Source organism: Mesoplodon bidens (assembly GCF_964165515.1).
Source record: "Mesoplodon bidens genome assembly, chromosome: 15".
Taxonomy (NCBI): Eukaryota; Metazoa; Chordata; class Mammalia; order Artiodactyla; family Ziphiidae; genus Mesoplodon; species Mesoplodon bidens.
This window is the reverse complement of record NC_138171.1, coordinates 87,165,051-87,181,425: the sequence shown is the minus strand read 5'-3', so window position 1 is coordinate 87,181,425 and position 16,375 is coordinate 87,165,051. Positions and strand designations below refer to the sequence as shown.

Here is a 16,375-nt window from a genome sequence, read left to right as displayed (position 1 = left end):
CGTGGACTCCAGGCTCTCTGCCCACTTGAAATCCCAGCCCTGCTGCTCGGTGGCAGCCACGCCTCAGTCTCCTCATCTGACATGTAGATGAGAGCAGTGGCCTCACGGGGTCGTCGTGAGGATTAAACGCGTTACCACAACTGCATGAAGGGCTGACCTCAGACCTCACCAATAGGCAGCGTGGGCCAGTCCTGTCGTTGTGCACTTACGGGCCAAATCAGAAAACTAGAGCTGCAAATCTGAACTTAGCCCCAAGTTGGAGCCTGACCCACGGTTCAGGTTCCCCGCTGGTCAAGCGAGAGAAGCATGTTTCCACAAACACATCGGATTGTTAGATGAGGGGCGTGCATAATTACAGGCTGATTCTGAGTGAGGAGGCTCCTGCCCGGTTGGGCTCCAGTGTCATCGGACGGTGCCCTGCCCTTCCCCCGGCCCAGGCGCCGGTTCTCCAGGGGCTGCCTGCCCCCCGGACCTGCTGACGCCCCGCACATCTCCTTTACTCCACAGTGCCTGTGTCCCCACACCTGCCATGAACTGTGTCACCTTTGGGGTCCTCACACGTGGATGGACAGGGCCTTCCCTTCTTCTCCAGTTGGTCAGCTGCTTTCTGGACTTTAAAACTAGTGTCCGTCCAGGCCCTCCCAGTGCAGACACCAGGTGGGATCTTCTCAGGAGAAAGACTGGACTGATAGCAAGCAGGGAGGGAGGTGCAAGGCTGTGGAGACGTCACACCGCAGTCCCTGAGCCAGATTTGGCCACCAAGGAGCCCTGTGTCTCCCGGGGGGGGGGTCTGCCTGTTTTCCCTGGTCGGGGGTGGGGTCCTGGGCCCCTCAGGCTCCTCCCACAGGAGCCTGCAAGGTGCCGAGCCTACTCGAGCATCAGTACCCGCTCTGGGAAGTCTGGCGGATCCCCACGTGTGACTCCCTGGCCCTTCTGACGCTGAGGTCACCTCGTCATCCCGTGAGCCTGGTGTGCACCTGTGGGTTTACCCGACTGTCCCCAGAGGGGACGTGAGCTCTGCAGGCTGATGGTTCCCCCCTGGGAGTCTGCTGAAGGAATGAGCCCTTGAATACAGCTTTCCTCCGTCCCAACTTCAACAAACTCACTACGTTCTTTTCAAGTTGGACCAGCAGTGCAGCCTCTCCCATCACCTGTTCTCAGCAGGGGTTTCTAAAATCAGACTCAGGATTCCAGAGGCTTTTGGTTCCAAGAAAACCAAATTAAAACATCCCTTTCTAATCTCATAAACACTCGGATCCACCCCCGGTGTTCCCCGGAAGGGCATCCTGGCTGCCCACTCCCGTTTCAGGATCCCAGTTGGTCTCTGCTTCCAGACACCGGCTCTCACCTCAACTCTCCTGCTGCCCCTATTTTCTCACGAGACTAAGAGCACAAAGATTTACCTGTCTGGTCTCTAGTACGATCAGTGACTCAGGTCACCACACCTTGAGGGATGAGGGAGCCAGGTGGTCCCAGGCCTGGGGACCTACAGGCCGTCTTCTGCGGCAGACACCGTCCTGAAGCCAAGCCTCGCCTCGCGCTTCCACCAACCCTTGGGATATCTCCAAAGGGCAAACCCAGCCTGACCTGAAAGCCTTCAGTGGCTCCTCGCAGAGCTCAGGATCAAGTCCCAAGGGCTCAGCAAACACAGAAGGCCTTGGCCACCTGTCCCCAGCCCTCGGGCTTCACGTTCAGCTGGCCCCCAACAGCCTACAATCTGTGCTTCTCCCGCCTCCTGGCCTTTGCTATAAACACTCTCCTCCAGCGTCAGGATCCCCTCACTACAGAGCCTTCCCTGGGCAGCGGGGCGCTGCCTGGTCTGCCCCATGCGGGCCCTCCCCGGCTGACCCTGTGCCCGTGGGGTGATGCACATCTGCCCCCAGCCTTCAAGGACGTGGCTCCGGAGGGTAGGGTACCAGCACACAGTGAGACCTCAAGCAGTGTTTGTGGAACAGAAGGCTCAGAGAAGTCACGGGAAGAGGGTCAGGATGAGGGTGCCAGCAAAGCCGGCTCCTGGGAGCCGTCCCACCGTGTGAACCTCAGGCCGAGTTTTTACCGAACAGGTTTTCTTCCCCCCTATGGTTCACTAGTGAACATACACTGTGTGCCTCAAGTCTGGCAGCATTGTTAAGAAGGACAGTGAAGTATTTTGGGATACGCATTTATTTTTAATAAAAAAAAATATTCCCCAACAATTCATCTGCACACTGAGGGCCATGACTCGTTCCATCAACTCTCAAACATGTGCAACTGTGTGGACCCAGGGAGGACCGCTCACAACGCCCCAGGACACATTCCACGTCTTCCCTCCACAGGTGATGTCAGCCCCCAAACCAAAGTCGGCCCGAGACGTGCATGTTTCTTCCAGCTTCAAGGACCAACACCAGATAAAGGCACCCCTTCTGACTGAGGGAGGGTCTTCAAATCCTTGAGAGGGTGTCTGAGTTGCCATGTGGCCCTGCTGGACAGCAGGGGTGGTTACTCCGCGGTCACCACACCTGGCACGTCCGGATCTCCTCTTTCAAGGCCGTCACCCCCTCCATGCTCTTGTCCTTCACGGCTAGGGCGAGGAGGACTGCTCTGTTTCCAGCTTCCTGAGACACAAACGCCACCAGATTCTTTGCGAAGACGTGGATGAGGGGCTGGCGAAGGCAAGGAGAGACCACTTTAACTGCAAGAAACCTGTTTTCTTTTCTTTTTTTTTTTTTTTTTCTTTTTGCGGTATGCGGGCCTCTCACTCTTGTGGCCTCTCCCGTTGCGGAGCACAGGCTCCGGACGCGCAGGCCCAGCGGCCATGGCTCACGGGCCCAGCCGCTCCGCGGCATATGGGATCCTCCCAGACCGGGGCACGAACCCGTATCCCCTGCATCGGCAGGCGGACTCTCAACCACTGCGCCACCAGGGAGGCCCAAGAAACCTGTTTTCTTAATGCCTTCACTGAGTACCCGAGGGATCCAGAAGGGCTTCCCACACCACCATTAAAGCACCACCCGTTAAGTCCAGCGTGACAGTGATTCAGATTCAATGAGACTCTCCAGACACTCCAGTCATAAACACACTGCTAAGGAGCATCATTAGATTTGTCTCCTCAGTGCTTTCTGGCTCCTGCCTCTTCCAGCCATCTTTACTCTGGAAGGACCCATGTGGGTCTGCAGAGGGAAACCCTGTCAAATGTCACAGGTGATCTTTCCTGAGTGGAGTAGGCGCTCATCACCATAACGTGCTATGACAGGGTCAAAATGAGGGGAGGCCTACATTACAGAATCAACTCGTCCGGGAGCAGCAGCCACCAAGGGCAGGCGGATGCCCTCAAGTGCACGGAGGCTGCGGAAAATGCTGTCTTGGGCTGGAGGCGGGTCTCGCCTACCAGATGCTCCACATCCGTACAGACAAGTTACAGGCACGGGGAGCCCTTCCCAACCACTTTACCTCGTCCTGCCCGAGAAGGACTTTAGTGTTCAGCACGGGCTTGCCAACGTCACTGGTCACATTGCTGGGTTCCAGGGAGACCAGGGTACCCATCTTCCCGAACTGGGTCACCACCACCAGGATGTGAGTGCTGAAGGCTGTACAGACCACCTGGGTGGGGACCCCACACACCACTGCAGTCTTCTCTTTCGATATCACCAATGGCTTACCTTCCATAGCTGGGACTGCTCGATGGCACCTTCAGTTTACGTTAAAAAGATAGAAAAAAAAAAGAGTCAATCGATAAATGGCAGGTAGCCTTGAGGCTCCAAGAATAAGCATTATTGGGCATTAAAACAGAAACACAAGAAGGCCCATTCAAAAGCCTGTGCCTGTTCATCCATACAGGCTTCATTCGCCCGGAACTTTCTGGATCCCTTGACTAGACACATAGGCATATACAGACAGGCGGGATGTCAAAATACACTTTCGCCTCTAGAGGCAGGTGAGAACTCCCCTCCCCCACGCGTCGGCCCCCGCCGTCCTGCATCACTGTGACCCCCACCGCATCCCAACGGCTCTCATTTGAGTCTTGGGGGCCTCAGTCGTGCCATCGCGCGGGGGTCGGGGGGAAGTAAGCGCCGCAGGTGCAGAAACCCGGCGGAGCGGGTGGCGGCGCCCGCGTCGCCCCTCTAGTCCGCCCACTGAGGTTTCGTTTTCTGCGTTTGGGGAAACCATTGGTCCCACGGGAGAAGCAGCACCCCCACCAAGGCGGAGGGCAGAGGGCGGCTGGAGCCGCCCGGGGCCCGTGGGGACGCCCACCCCCTCCGCCCCCGTCCGGCCCTGCCGGATCCCCAGCAGCCCCGCCGCCCACCATGCTGCCCAAGCTCACCGCGCCGCGCCCGGAAGTGACGCACGTGGGCAATGCGGGCCCGCCTCCCGACAAACCCCGCCCTTCGAGCCACAGGCCTGCGCGCTCGCTCCGCCCCCCGGAAGTGCAGCCTCCAGGGCTTCCGGTCCCGCCGGCGGCTTCCGGGCCCATCGGCGGCTTCCGGTCCCATCAGCGACTTCCGGGCCCTGGGCTGAGGGCTTCGCTGCTGCCGAGCTGACGGGCTCGGCGCCGTGTCAGCGGGAAGGAGCTGCACCCCGCCCCCAACCTGCAGGCCTCGGCCCCTCGGTTCCAGGCCCTCAGTGGAGGGGCCTGTGGCTTTTCCAGAAGGGGGTCCTCGGGCCTTCCTGCCGGGGACCCTGCAGCTTTTTGGTTGGGGAACTCCAGGAATGGTGTCTCGGGCCCCATGGCCGTGGGCTCCAGTACCCTCACAGAAGCCCAGGGAGCTGAGAGAGAAAAGCAGGGCCGGAGGGCAGTTAAAGGGCTGAAAACATTCCACTCAGGACCGTTGGCATAGGGCACAAGAGACCTCAGTGTGGGACCCAGCGGGCTCAGCCCCAAATACCGTGTGGACTGAAAAAACAATGCACGACCTAAAAGTTGAGCGTTATGTTTTATTCGGTGGACAAAACTGAGGACTTAAGCCCGGACACAGCATCTCAGATAACTCAGGGACTGTTCTGAAGAGGTAAGGGAGGATCCAGGATACAAAGCGGCTTTTACAACCAACACCGGGTAGTCGGAACGTCCGAAGATACTGTTCATTAAAGAAAACCAGGCACCTCGAGTTAAGGAATTTAGTGCTTCTCTATGTATGGGAAGATGCCAGAGTCTGGGCTCACTGAAATCATTCCTTTGATGTGCACCTCAGCTCTCTGGGGCCAGTATCCTTTGCTTTCCATCCTGAGGAGTCCCCTCAGGGTGCAGCGTCCGAGGGCTGTAAGGGGATGGCCTGTAGATTGCAACATCCTTTGTTTACTGTTATGGCAGGTGACATTTTTCACTTAAAACCGCAGGGGCCAGTGGGAATTTACAGCCAAGGAGCGGCGTTAGGTCAGTGGGTGGGAAATTACTAAGAGGAAACATCAGGGGGTTGGGGGTTTCTAGCCAAGGAAACCTAGCAGGATTCTCGCTGAAGGCAGGCCTGGGCGGTATCAGACCACCTGGGGGTCGGTGGGGGATGAGGAACTGATCAGACCTGGGGGGGAGGGTATCAGATATGGAGGATGGCGGGGGCAGTTCTTGCTAAAACTGGAAAATGCAGAAGTCCAAAACGTGGAGGCCTGGTTGAAAAAGTTCAGGGAGTAGAGGTTGGTGTAGGAGAGAATCTTTGTCAGCGTCGAACAAAGGCTTTTTAACCACTCTGGGCAGTGCCGGGGCCTCTGCCCTCAGAAGCCCATCTGGGATATCCTCCCATGTCCAAGGGCATAATAAGAATAGCTAACATTTGTTTGGCACTTAGTATGTGCCAGGCGTTGTTCTAAGTGCTTTCTTTTTAAAAAGTATTTATTTTATTTATTTGGGGCTGCGTTGGGTCTCTCGTTGCTGCACGCGGGCTTTCTCTAGTTGCGGCGAGCAGGGGCTACGCTTCGTTGCGGTGCGTGGCCTCCTCTTGTTGCGGAACCCGGGCTCTAGACGTGTGGGCTTCAGTAGTTGTGGCTCGCGGGCTCTAGAGTACAGGCTCAGTAGCTGTGGCACACGGGCTTAGTTGTTCCGCGGCATGTGGGATCTTCCCGGACCAGGGCTTGAACCTGTGTCCCCTGCACTGGCAGGCGGATTCTTAACCACTGCGCCACCAGGGAAGCCCCTAAGTGCTTTCTCTATAGTAACTCATTTAATCTTAACATCCCCATTAAGTAGAGTTATTATTATCCCGGTTTTATAGACAAGATGTTCAGGTTCAAAGAACTTGCCCAAGGTCACAAAGCTGATAAGGGCTGGATCTGGGCTTCGGACCTTTACCCTTAATTACTGGTCTCGCAACGCAACTCGCATTCCCGGGTAAAGGGGAAGATGAGGGACAGTGCTGCCCTGTAGCAGGATGAGTTCTGGTTCCTCCCAGGGATTCTGAGCGCCCCCCAGCCCCCCGCGTATCTTCCCTTTCTCCACGCTGGAAGTGGTATTGGCAGGGTGGGGAGTCTTGTCTGGTACTGCAGTAATTTGAGCCTTGAGACTCTTCCTGAGGGGATGAACACCCTTCAAAGCCACACACTCAGAAGGCTTCCTCTCCGGCTCCCTGACAGGCCTGTCAGGGCACATTCTGCCCCACCCCCAGCCTGGTCTGTCCACATCACTTAACCCCTTAGGAAGCTTTGGGACCCCTCATGTCCTTACCGCCTTTTCTCATGATGTAATGGCTCCTTGTACAGTCCAAGTTAAGTCAAATGAAGCATGCTCATTCCACGATGATTTCTGGTGGCCTAAAAGAAAAAGGCAAGTCTACAAAACATTATCAAAATAGACCTAAAAATCAAGAGGAAACTTGTTTTTGAGCTTTCTTGCAGCCAGTTCACAGTGGGAAAGGTTATGAGTTTCATGGTTCCAGTACTCAAAAAGAAAGAATCATATCAATTTCTCAGGAGAGTCTAATTTTTTGTTGGTTCTAAATTTAAACACACATCCACCCCCCACACACCCCAAAAGCCAATTGCCAATGTATAGCCATGTGAAACCTCTAAAAGGTTCATTGACTTTTATTCACCAATTCATGCATCCTCTCTCTGTAGGCAGACTGGTACAAGAAATCTGACCCTCCCCACACCAAAACCAAAACCAAAACCAAAAAAAAAACCCCTAAGTCTGAAATAAGCTTATCACTTTTATAAAAGAGATGTTGGAAGAACAAAGTGGATGATGTTTTGATGACACTGGCTGTTTTTTGGTCTAGATCTTCGATAAAGACTAAGTTTGGAGGAAACGAGGTGCGAAGGCTGTCCTCGGGTGAGGTGGGGGCAGTCAGGGAGGAGGCTTCTTGGTGGCCTAAGTGGATGTGTGGGCAGAACTTACACACTTACAATAGTGGAGGAGGTGCTCACTGCCTGCCACTGAGCATTCTCCAGTGCAAGATGGAAATCGAACTGGAAAGAAAGATCCCTTAAGTGAGTTCACTTAAAGTGGGAATCAAATAGTAATGATGTCAATGGTGGGGCAAAAGATTTTGAGAATTTATCGTGAGAAAGAAAAAAAGGGGGGGATATCTTGAATTTGTCTTGTATTCAAGGAAACTTAGGTTCTGAATGCAATTATAAGTTAATTTGTAGAACCAACAAAGAATTAATCAAGTGTTGATTTGGCAGCCTCATAGTTTTTCCGACAAATTGTGTGATAGCCCTCCGCATTCTCCTTCACATCATGTGTGATTTTCTCAGCTCCGTTATAAACAGGATCCGTTGCGCTAAAACATTACAAGCGCACCCTCCATTTCCCCAAGAGCCTCTCTCTGATGCTCGAATCCCTTCTTGTGGGAGCACCAGCCTGTCATTACCTTGTCAGATTCGTGGTCCTCAGTTGCGCGGCCAGGCCCTCCTACTCTTGCCAATTGCTTTGGGCTAGATCTGAACATCCCTCAGTATTATTACATTTATGGACTTTCTGAAATCTTGCATCTTTCATAAGATTTACAATTTGATTTGATTTGCACTGTACTTCCACAGCCTCACAACGTGATCCCCAGGCCTTTCAATGTTGGGTGCGTGTGTGTGTGTGTGTGAGAGAGAGAGAGATTCTGGAGCTACACAGGGAGGGGTGTTTGAGTAGAGCCCAGTTACGTAAATGGTCAATTCATTCATGAAACTGTCTGTGCTATGAGAATATCTATTTTCCCCTGCAGCCTCCTGACTGCAGGTACCCAGGTAGACAACACTTGGACCAAAAGGACCTCCTGGGTATCACAAGCCTTGGAACGGGTAAGCCTTTGCCAGGGTTTGCCTGGGTCTCATAGAGGCAACATCCTTCTGAGTTTTTGTGAGACATGGTGATAGGTGGAACCACTTTATTTTTTAAATTTAAAATAATTTTTTAGCCGCGCCTTGAGGCTTGCGGGATCTTAGTTCCCCAACCAGGGACTGAACCCAGGGCCACGGCAGTGAAAGCTCCAAGTCCTAACCAGTGGACTGCCAGGGAAGTCCCAGAACCACTTTATTTATATAAATTAAATAATCACTGTCAATTCTCCTGGCCGGTATTTTAAGAGGCGCTGGGTAGCGGGTGTCGGAGATTACATTCGTGATGCAGGCCTGAGACACAGCCATCAGATATTTTATGACATTTAGATTATAGATATTTTGGAATGAGTGAGGGAAGCTGTATCCGTAGGACTTTTTCGAGTGTAGGTGACAGACACAGATGTGAAACCATCTTCTGCCCCAAAAGGAGAACAGTCTGGCTTTTCTCTGGGCTGAAAAGACCCAGAGCGTCGCATGATGTCTTTCTCCGCCTCTTAGCTCTGCGGGCGTGTGGGCCCTACTCTCAGACGGGCTGTCCCCCATGCTGTGGTAGAATCAACAGCCTCCACACCTCAGGAGCTTTCCCCATATTCCCAGTGAAAGTCCCAGGATTGAATCTCCTTAGACCAGCCTGGTCACGTGCCTGTCCTTGAACCAATCACTGTTTTAAAAAAAAGTTAATGTTGGGAATTCCCTGGCCGTCCAGTGGCTAAGACTCAACGCTTTCACTGCTGTGGGTTCAGTCGCTGGTCAGAGAACTAAGATCCTCCTGCAAGCCATGCAATGCGGCCAAAAAAAAAAGTTAATGTAAAAGCAACTTCCCATGCATCTGGGAGTTTAAAAAATAATTCTAAATAATGTATGTCAGAGAAGAAATCGTAAGTGGAAGGTACAAAATATTTAGGCCTCCCCCCTGGAAACCACTCATCTACTTTCTGTTCCTACGGCTTTGCCTGTCCTGGGCATTTCCTATAAACGGGCTCACATTCTGTGGCCTTTCATGTCGGCTTCTCTCCCTCAGCCTTCGGGGTTCATCTGTGTTGTAGCCTATGTCAGTGCTTCGTTCCTTTTGGAGAAACCCATTCTTGCTTGTTCAGTAACGGGGAGGATTAAATGACATCCCATTTGCAAAAGGGCCTCGTTTAGGGCCTGGCACATACAGGGCGCTTGATAGAGTCTCCTTCCGTTCATGGGTCATTGGAATCCGCTGGCAGTGCCCCACGCACAGGCCCTCGTGTGATCGGTGGCTCCAGCCTCTCCACACCCAGGCTTTTGCAAGGAGCAGAAAGACCAGGAGGGGCGATGTAAACCGACCTGCCCGGTCCCCTAACCGTTAGGGCTATGAGGTCCTGAATGCCACCATCCCGTCTCTGGAGAAAGGCTGTGATGATACCGAACTGGGTCTTTCTGTAACAGAACGTAAATTCCTAAGCGGCACAAGAGCTGCAGAGGCAGCGAGGCCCAGCACGGCGACGGGGCCAGCCTCAGGGCTGTCTGCAGATCTCCCTCAGCTCGGCAGCCCTGCAGCCAAGGACAGAGAGTCTTGGTGCTTGTGGACCCTGGTTGTTACCCCCAGCCTCGCCACTGGCCTTTCTCTGCCCCCAGCAGGTGCGACCTGGTCTTGTGGCACGGCTGCATGCCCGGCAGTCGCCTGTGTGGCACAGTGTCTGTGCGCTCAGTGGTCGCAAGGAACCTTTGAATAAGCAGCAGCACGGAAATAAGACAGTTCTAACCAGGGGGCTCCGGGACACAGAAACGACCTTTTACTGCGCCCAGTTACCTAGAAAGAGATAGTGAACAATTAATTTTTCATAAACCAGGTTTATCCAAGTTGAGGGAAGGGATAGGATATAAAGATTAAAGGCAACCCATTGAAAATCACATATATTTTATTACAGAAACAAAACCCTGAGACTACGTGAAATTCGAATTTTTCCCGAGGGAAGTGAATGAATACCATTAAAACCGAGCCCAGTTTATAAAGGTCCAGGGAGCGGTTCACCCGGAAAGGGCATAAATCCTCTTCCCAGGGAGCATTTAAAGATCATTTCTGAGATGCCTGCTGCCCAGGGTCAGGAGTGAAAGCATCTCATTCCCGTGGAGGCCGGTGGTGCCCTCTGGGGCAGGCGCTTGCTGTGTGGCCTAGGGGTGCCCTGAGCTTTGGAGTTTCATGTCAGCAGGAGTATTTTTGTTTAACGTCACACGGTCAACACAAAGAAAAGCCTCTATTTTTGGACCTAACTCCAGCAGGGCACGGAATTGAGAGTTTAGCTTTTGTCACTGTGTTTTCCACCGAACTTAGTCAAGCCCAGATATTACAATCTTTTTTTCCTAGAGTGAGGCTTTCTGCCCTCTTTAGAAATACTGAAAACTGCCTTGTACCCACATCCTGCACTATTTGTTTAGTTCTTTAATAAATGAAACCTTAATCCATGTACAATTTCTGAAAGCCTTTCTTTCAATATTTTAAGAAGTTATTTCCCCCGATAAGAGGCCGTCTTGTTGCCCCCTGTCAGCCAAATGACAAAGCCTGCCAGGCTGGTTATCGTTCGTACTCTTTTCTTTTACAGGGAGAGGACGGAAAGCCAGCGTGCGGCTTTGATAAACGTTTGCCCAATTGGATCGCATTCAAGTTGGTGTGTAAAGCAGTGGGTCCAGAGTGGTGGGTGGGGCTAGGGAGGGGGCAGGATGAAGTGGAAAGAAACCCAAGCTCTGCCCCCAGGCCCTGGCACTAACTTGCTGATGACCTTGGACAATTCCCTTCCCTGCTCCGGGCCTCTGTTTCCTCATCTGTAAAATGGGCAGATTGGCTGGGTGGCCTCCAGGTGCCTCTGATCCATTCCTCTGTGCTCCTGCCCTCTGATGGGGACAGGGCCCTGGGGGATGGACTGGAGTTGGTTTTGTCTGAGCAGGGAGGGAACGGAGTGGGCTGGGAGGTCGGGGCGGGCCCACCTTCCTGAAGGCCCATTCTGTGTCTGTAGGCTGGGCCCAGGGCCTGTACCACATGGAGGTTCTGAGAAGGTAGATTGGGCACAGCACATGGACTTTCTGACCAACAGAACTTTCCAGGAATGCCAGGGCCTTCTGTAGGAGGCGGTGATTGCCCTCTCTGTAGAGGCGTTGGGACCAGGTGGTCATTGGGCCTAAGGACGGTACCAGGATGTCTGCACTGCAGATACTGGACTCAAAGTGTTTTTTTTTTTTTTTAAATTTAAGTATGTATTTATTATTTTTTGGTATTGGGTCTTCATTGCTGCGCATGGCCTTTCTCTGGTTGCACCGAGCCAGGGCTACTCTTCGTTGTGGTGCGCGGGCTTCTCATTGCAGTGGCTTTTCTTTGTTGCGGAACATGGGCTCGAGGCACATGGGCTTCAGTAGTTGTGGCTCACGGGCTCAGTAGTTGTGGCTCACGGGCTCTAGAGCGCAGGCTCAGTAGTTGTGGCGCACGGGCTTAGTTGCTCCGCGGCATGTGGGATCTTTCTGGACCAGGGCTCGAACCTGTGTCCCCTGCATTGACAGGCAGATTCTTAACCACTGTGCCACCAGGGAAGCCCTGGACTCAAAGTGTTTTGAAGGCCTTTCCAAATCCCAACGTCTGTGGTTCTGTGCGTCGAGGTGGACTGATGGCCACAGGAGATGTGGCTAAATCCCACTAGAGTGTCCCCAGCAAAACACACAACTAAACTCAACAGGGTCCGGCCACGCCAAGTGCTGGCAGGAACTGGGAGCAACTGGAGCGTCGCTGCCTTGCTGCTGGGAGGGCCAATCAGGGCAGGCAGTGTGAAAAGCAGTGTAGCTGCTTCTCATAAAGGGGAATATACACCTACCATATGACTCAGCAATCCCATTCCTGGGTATTTACCCAGGAGAAATGAAAATTATGTCCACACCAACAGTTATGTTCCTAGTGGCTTCCTTCATAGTGACCAGAAACGGAGCACAGCCCAAATGTTTCCAGCAGGTGAACGGATAACAAAGTGGGGTCCATCCACGTGATGGGTCATTACTCTGGGCATGTGACAGTGTGGATGGACCCCAAAACAGTACAAGGAAGGAGGGAAGCCAAGCACAGAAGGCAGGGTGCCCTGTGAGTCCATTCATGGGATGTTCTGGAAGAGGCAAGATTACCTATCAGGGGTTGCAGACGGGGGGTGAGGGGCAGGTTTGAACGCAAATGGGGGGCACCAGGGGGTGAGGGGTCGGCTGTGTCTTGGCTGTGATGGTGTTTTTGGGGCTGTGTATTTGTCTACGCTCTTGGAACTGTGTGTCCTGAGTGAATCCTAAGCTGCGTAAGTTGAAGAAGGGCAAGTAAACGATCCAAGCGAAGAGCAGACAAACGATAGGAAATTCTCACCCCAACCCCAAGCAGGCGCTGCCTTGGAATGCAGGCCTGTTATACCCATTAGGATGGCTAATGTGCACACACAGATGGAGAGGAAGCACGTGTTGGCTGGGATGTGGAGGAATTGGCGCCCTCGGGCACTGTTCACGGGCTGTAAAATGGCGCAGCTGTGGCGTGAAAGCCGCGTGGCAGTTCCTCAAAACACTGAGCATAGAATCATGATGTGATCCAGCAATTCCACTTCTGGGTTTGCCCAAAAGAATTGAAAGCTGGGTCTTGAAGCGATATGTCAACATGCACACCCACGTTCACAGCAGCATTATTCACTGTAGCCAGAAAGTGGAAGCAACCCAGGTGTCCATGCACAGACAGATGGACAAACAGTGTGGTCTGTCCCCACAGTGGGAAATCATTCAGCCTTAAAAAGGAAGGAAATCTTGGGCTTCCCTGGTGGCGCAGTGGTTGAGAGTCCGCCTGCCGATGCAGGGGACGCGGGTTCGTGCCCCGGTCTGGGAAGATCCCACATGCCGCGGAGCGGCTGGGCCCGTGAGCCATGGCCGCTGAGCCTGCGCGTCCGGAGCCTGTGCTCCACAACGGGAGAGGCCACAACAGTGAGAGGCCCGCGTACCACAAAAAAAAAAAAAAAAAGGAAGGAAATCTTGACACCTGCTACAACGTGGATGAGCCTTTTTATTTTAAACTTTTTTTTTAGTGGTTTGAGAGGTGGCAATTTTTAAAATTTTATTTATTTATTTTTGGCTGTGTTGGGTCTTCGTTGCTGCAGGCGGGCTTTCTCTAGTTGCTGAGAGCAGGGGCTACTCTCGCAGTGTGCGGGCTTCTCATTGCAATGGCTTCTCTTGTTGCGGAGCACGGGCTCTAGGCGCACGGGCTTCAGTAGTTGTGGCATGTGGGCTCAGCAGTTGTGGCGCACGGGCTCTAGAGCGCAGGCTCAGTAGTTGTGGCGCACGGGCTTAGTTGCTCCGCGGCATGTGGGATCTTCCTGGACCAGGGCTCGAACCCGTGTCCCCTGCATCGGCAGGCAGATTCCTAACCACTGCGCCACCAGAGAAGCCTGGATGAGCCTTTAGAACATTGTGCTCAGTGACCTAAGCCTGTGTAGGTGCTGAGGGTTCCAAGGGCCCTGTCCTGTAGCCCATGGTGGGGCGGGGGGCAGACATGGAACCAGGACTTACAGGTGTGGTGAGCACCAGGGGAGCAGTGTGGGGCAGGGCTCTTCGCAGCTGGGTGCTGCCAAGCCGTCCTCAGGAAGCTGCAGCTCAGCCGGGCCCCAAGTGAGGTCTGGGGAGTGGGCAGCTGAGTGATGGAACAGGTGGGCAAGTGTCTGGCGCTCGGAGGTTTTGGATTCACTTTTTCACACCTAAGTCCCAGTAGATGGAGTCTTACCTCTTTTCGTCTTTCCTGAAATTTACTGATAGCGCTGTTGTTGTTGTTAGAATAGCTAACATGTTCATACCCTACAATATCCCAGTGCACAGAGGGATCCAGAGTGAAGCCAGCCTCTGTGCACAGCAGGTGTGGCCGGTGTCCTGCCCAGGCACTGTCACCTCTGCTCCTCAGTGCTCACAGGTCTGCTTTCCACTGCCTGGGCCTGCACTGCATTGCTGGGGGCTTTCTCTGAAAGTGCTGAGGTCGCTCATCCATCCATCCATCCGTCCATCCATTCTTCTATCCTTCCAGGGGTGAAATGTTTGCTTGGTCACTCAGTCAATGAACATTTTCTGTTAGGAGCTGGTCTGACGGGACCCCCAGATGCCCACCACCTCACTGCAGAGAAGAGACCAATGATGAGCAAACAGCTGAAGGTCAAGGCAGAGTCAGGTAGAAACAGGAATAACTCCACCCCAACAAACGGGACAGGCAAGAATTTCAAAGGAGGTTGAAAGCACGGTGGAAATACTCCCCTAGGAAGACAACTTTGAAAAATAAGATGGACCTATAAGCAAAGAGGTCCTAGAAACACAGGATCTACTGCCTGGTGAAAAGGTCAGTCATGACACTTTGTCACAGACGTGACATTTTGGCATGGTGAGGGTGAAGAATTAGTTGGGACTTTTATCAGTTTCCATGGTCACACATTTCTGTACTATTTGAACTTTTAGCATATTTCAGAAAAGAAATAAAAAGGGGAAAGAAGGAAATGTACTCCTGGCCGTTGTAGCAGGGGATTTTGCACTGTGTAGACGCACCCAGAGCCCCCAGGCGAACCCAGGCCTGGATCTGAGTTGGGTCTGGCAGGAATGAGCTGCAGGGTGGCCCCCGGCCCCAGGGAGAGCTGGGTGGGGAGTGCCTGCGTTACCAGAGAACACCTCTGGGGGGCAGCAGAGGCCACAGAACACTCTCAGCGTGCGGAGCAGGGACAGGGCTGAACCCAGTGTGGGCGGAGGAACGGAGGAGCCCTGTCCTCCTCTGTGCCGGGGAGGCGGGCGTCCTCCTTCCCTCGAGCCTTCCCACCCCCATCCACACTAGGGCAGGACTGGCCCCCTGCCTCTTTCCCAGAGGCCCGGAGCCAGTTCTATTCTCGGTCTCTCTCCCTCTCTGTCTCTCTCTCCCCTGCCCACCCCTCTGTCTCTGTCTCTCTCCTCACCCCCACTCCCACCTGCTTCTCTGGGTGTCTCCCTCTCCCCATCCAAAGAGTCATCTAATGACAAACCTCTTTGTCCTTCAAAGGTGTTGACATCTGTCGTTTATGTCACAGGCACTTGCAGAGCTTGTCCTGAGGGCCGGACCCTGAGCTATGCACTGTAGGGCTAGCAGGAAGTCCAAGTCCAACCCCAACCCCTGGGGAGGCCGTAGGACACTCACAGTTAACAGGATTATAAATCAGACCACAGCATGAGCGTTACAGATCAGGACTAGGCAATATAAGCTGGACTAGACTGTCAAGGCCATAATGAAACACAAAGTGGGTGCATGCTGGCCACTGGGTCCTCCACCGTCGCTATGATTGGGCCTCAGGTTTAGCTTTGAGCTTCCTGGTAGCCACAGAGAAAAGGGAAACAAGATCAGGCACCCAGGTACCTACCTCCCTGCTCATGGTCAGAAGCGCTAGGCTGTCCAGACTCCACCGGGAGGACTGTCCTCTCCCAGGCTTTCTGAAGGGGCCACTGAGGTGTCAGGGCGACACCTGGGCACTCTCACTGCCCCTTGCTGGGATGTAACCCCAAAGCATCACTCAGACAGGACAGGAGGGTTGGGGGGATGGAAAGCAAGGACCCAGCCTCCCCCGGGTCCTTGAGGAATTGAGGGCCTTGACATTCTCTGAATAAATAGCAGGGCTCTAGGCCAGGTTAGGTTTATATTTTTATAACTTAAAAAACTTGAGGCCTGAAGTACATGCAGTAGATGCACTTGGTGTGCCGTCCTGAGTTTCGACAAACGCGTGTGATCGTATAGCCATGACCGCGGTGCCCCACCTGCCCAGTTCCCTCCTGTCCCCCAGCCCCTGTGACCCCTGGTCTCTTCTCTGTCCCCGTAGTTTTGCCTTTTCCAAAATGTCATCTGAACAGAACCCTGTGGTATGTGCTGGCAGGGCTGCTGAGGGGGTGAGCTGCGCAGGCATGCGTGTGTAAGTGTTTGCATGTGCGTGTACCTGTGCGCGTGTGTGTTTCCGGTCCCTCCTCGTGCGCCGGTGGCCCCGTCCGCCCACCACCCTCTCTGCCTGACTTGCCACCTCCGCTAGGGATGAGCTCCCTTGGGAATGAACCGCCATCACTCGTCAGCTGACAGTCCTGCCCCCTTGTTTTCAAGTGGTTCCTAACCGCCAGCCCCCCA

The 16,375-nt window shown here is 53.5% G+C and overlaps 2 protein-coding genes across 6 annotated transcripts in view; one reads left to right on the top strand and one right to left on the bottom strand.

Annotated features, from left to right (window-relative positions):
- LOC308629242 (uncharacterized protein) overlaps positions 1 to 16,375 on the top strand; it is a 38,228-nt gene that overhangs the window by 8,892 nt on the left and 12,961 nt on the right. Inside the window, exons 3-4 of one of the 3 annotated variants that reach the window (XM_081256849.1) lie at positions 8,127 to 8,202; positions 10,812 to 10,877. In XM_081256849.1, the coding sequence (XP_081112975.1) occupies positions 8,127 to 8,202; positions 10,812 to 10,877 (142 nt within the window). Of the gene's footprint in view, positions 1 to 4,489; positions 4,986 to 8,126; positions 8,205 to 10,807; positions 10,878 to 16,375 lie in introns of those variants that run through there. The other 2 variants (XR_014017641.1, XR_014017640.1) reach the window with 2 other exon arrangements.
- PSMG3 (proteasome assembly chaperone 3) lies at positions 2,033 to 4,301 on the bottom strand. Of its 3 annotated transcripts, none has more exons than XM_081256847.1 (3): positions 4,283 to 4,301; positions 3,430 to 3,667; positions 2,033 to 2,642 (listed from the first exon to the last, which is right to left on the bottom strand). In XM_081256847.1, the coding sequence occupies exons 2-3, from the start codon at positions 3,643 to 3,645 to the stop codon at positions 2,490 to 2,492; spliced, it is 369 nt and encodes a 122-aa protein (XP_081112973.1). In that variant the 5' UTR covers positions 3,646 to 3,667; positions 4,283 to 4,301; the 3' UTR covers positions 2,033 to 2,489. The 3 variants fall into 3 exon arrangements, with proteins under 3 accessions (XP_081112973.1, XP_081112974.1, XP_081112972.1); XM_081256848.1 differs by lacking the exon at positions 4,283 to 4,301 and adding an exon at positions 4,176 to 4,267; XM_081256846.1 differs by lacking the exon at positions 4,283 to 4,301 and adding an exon at positions 3,974 to 4,147.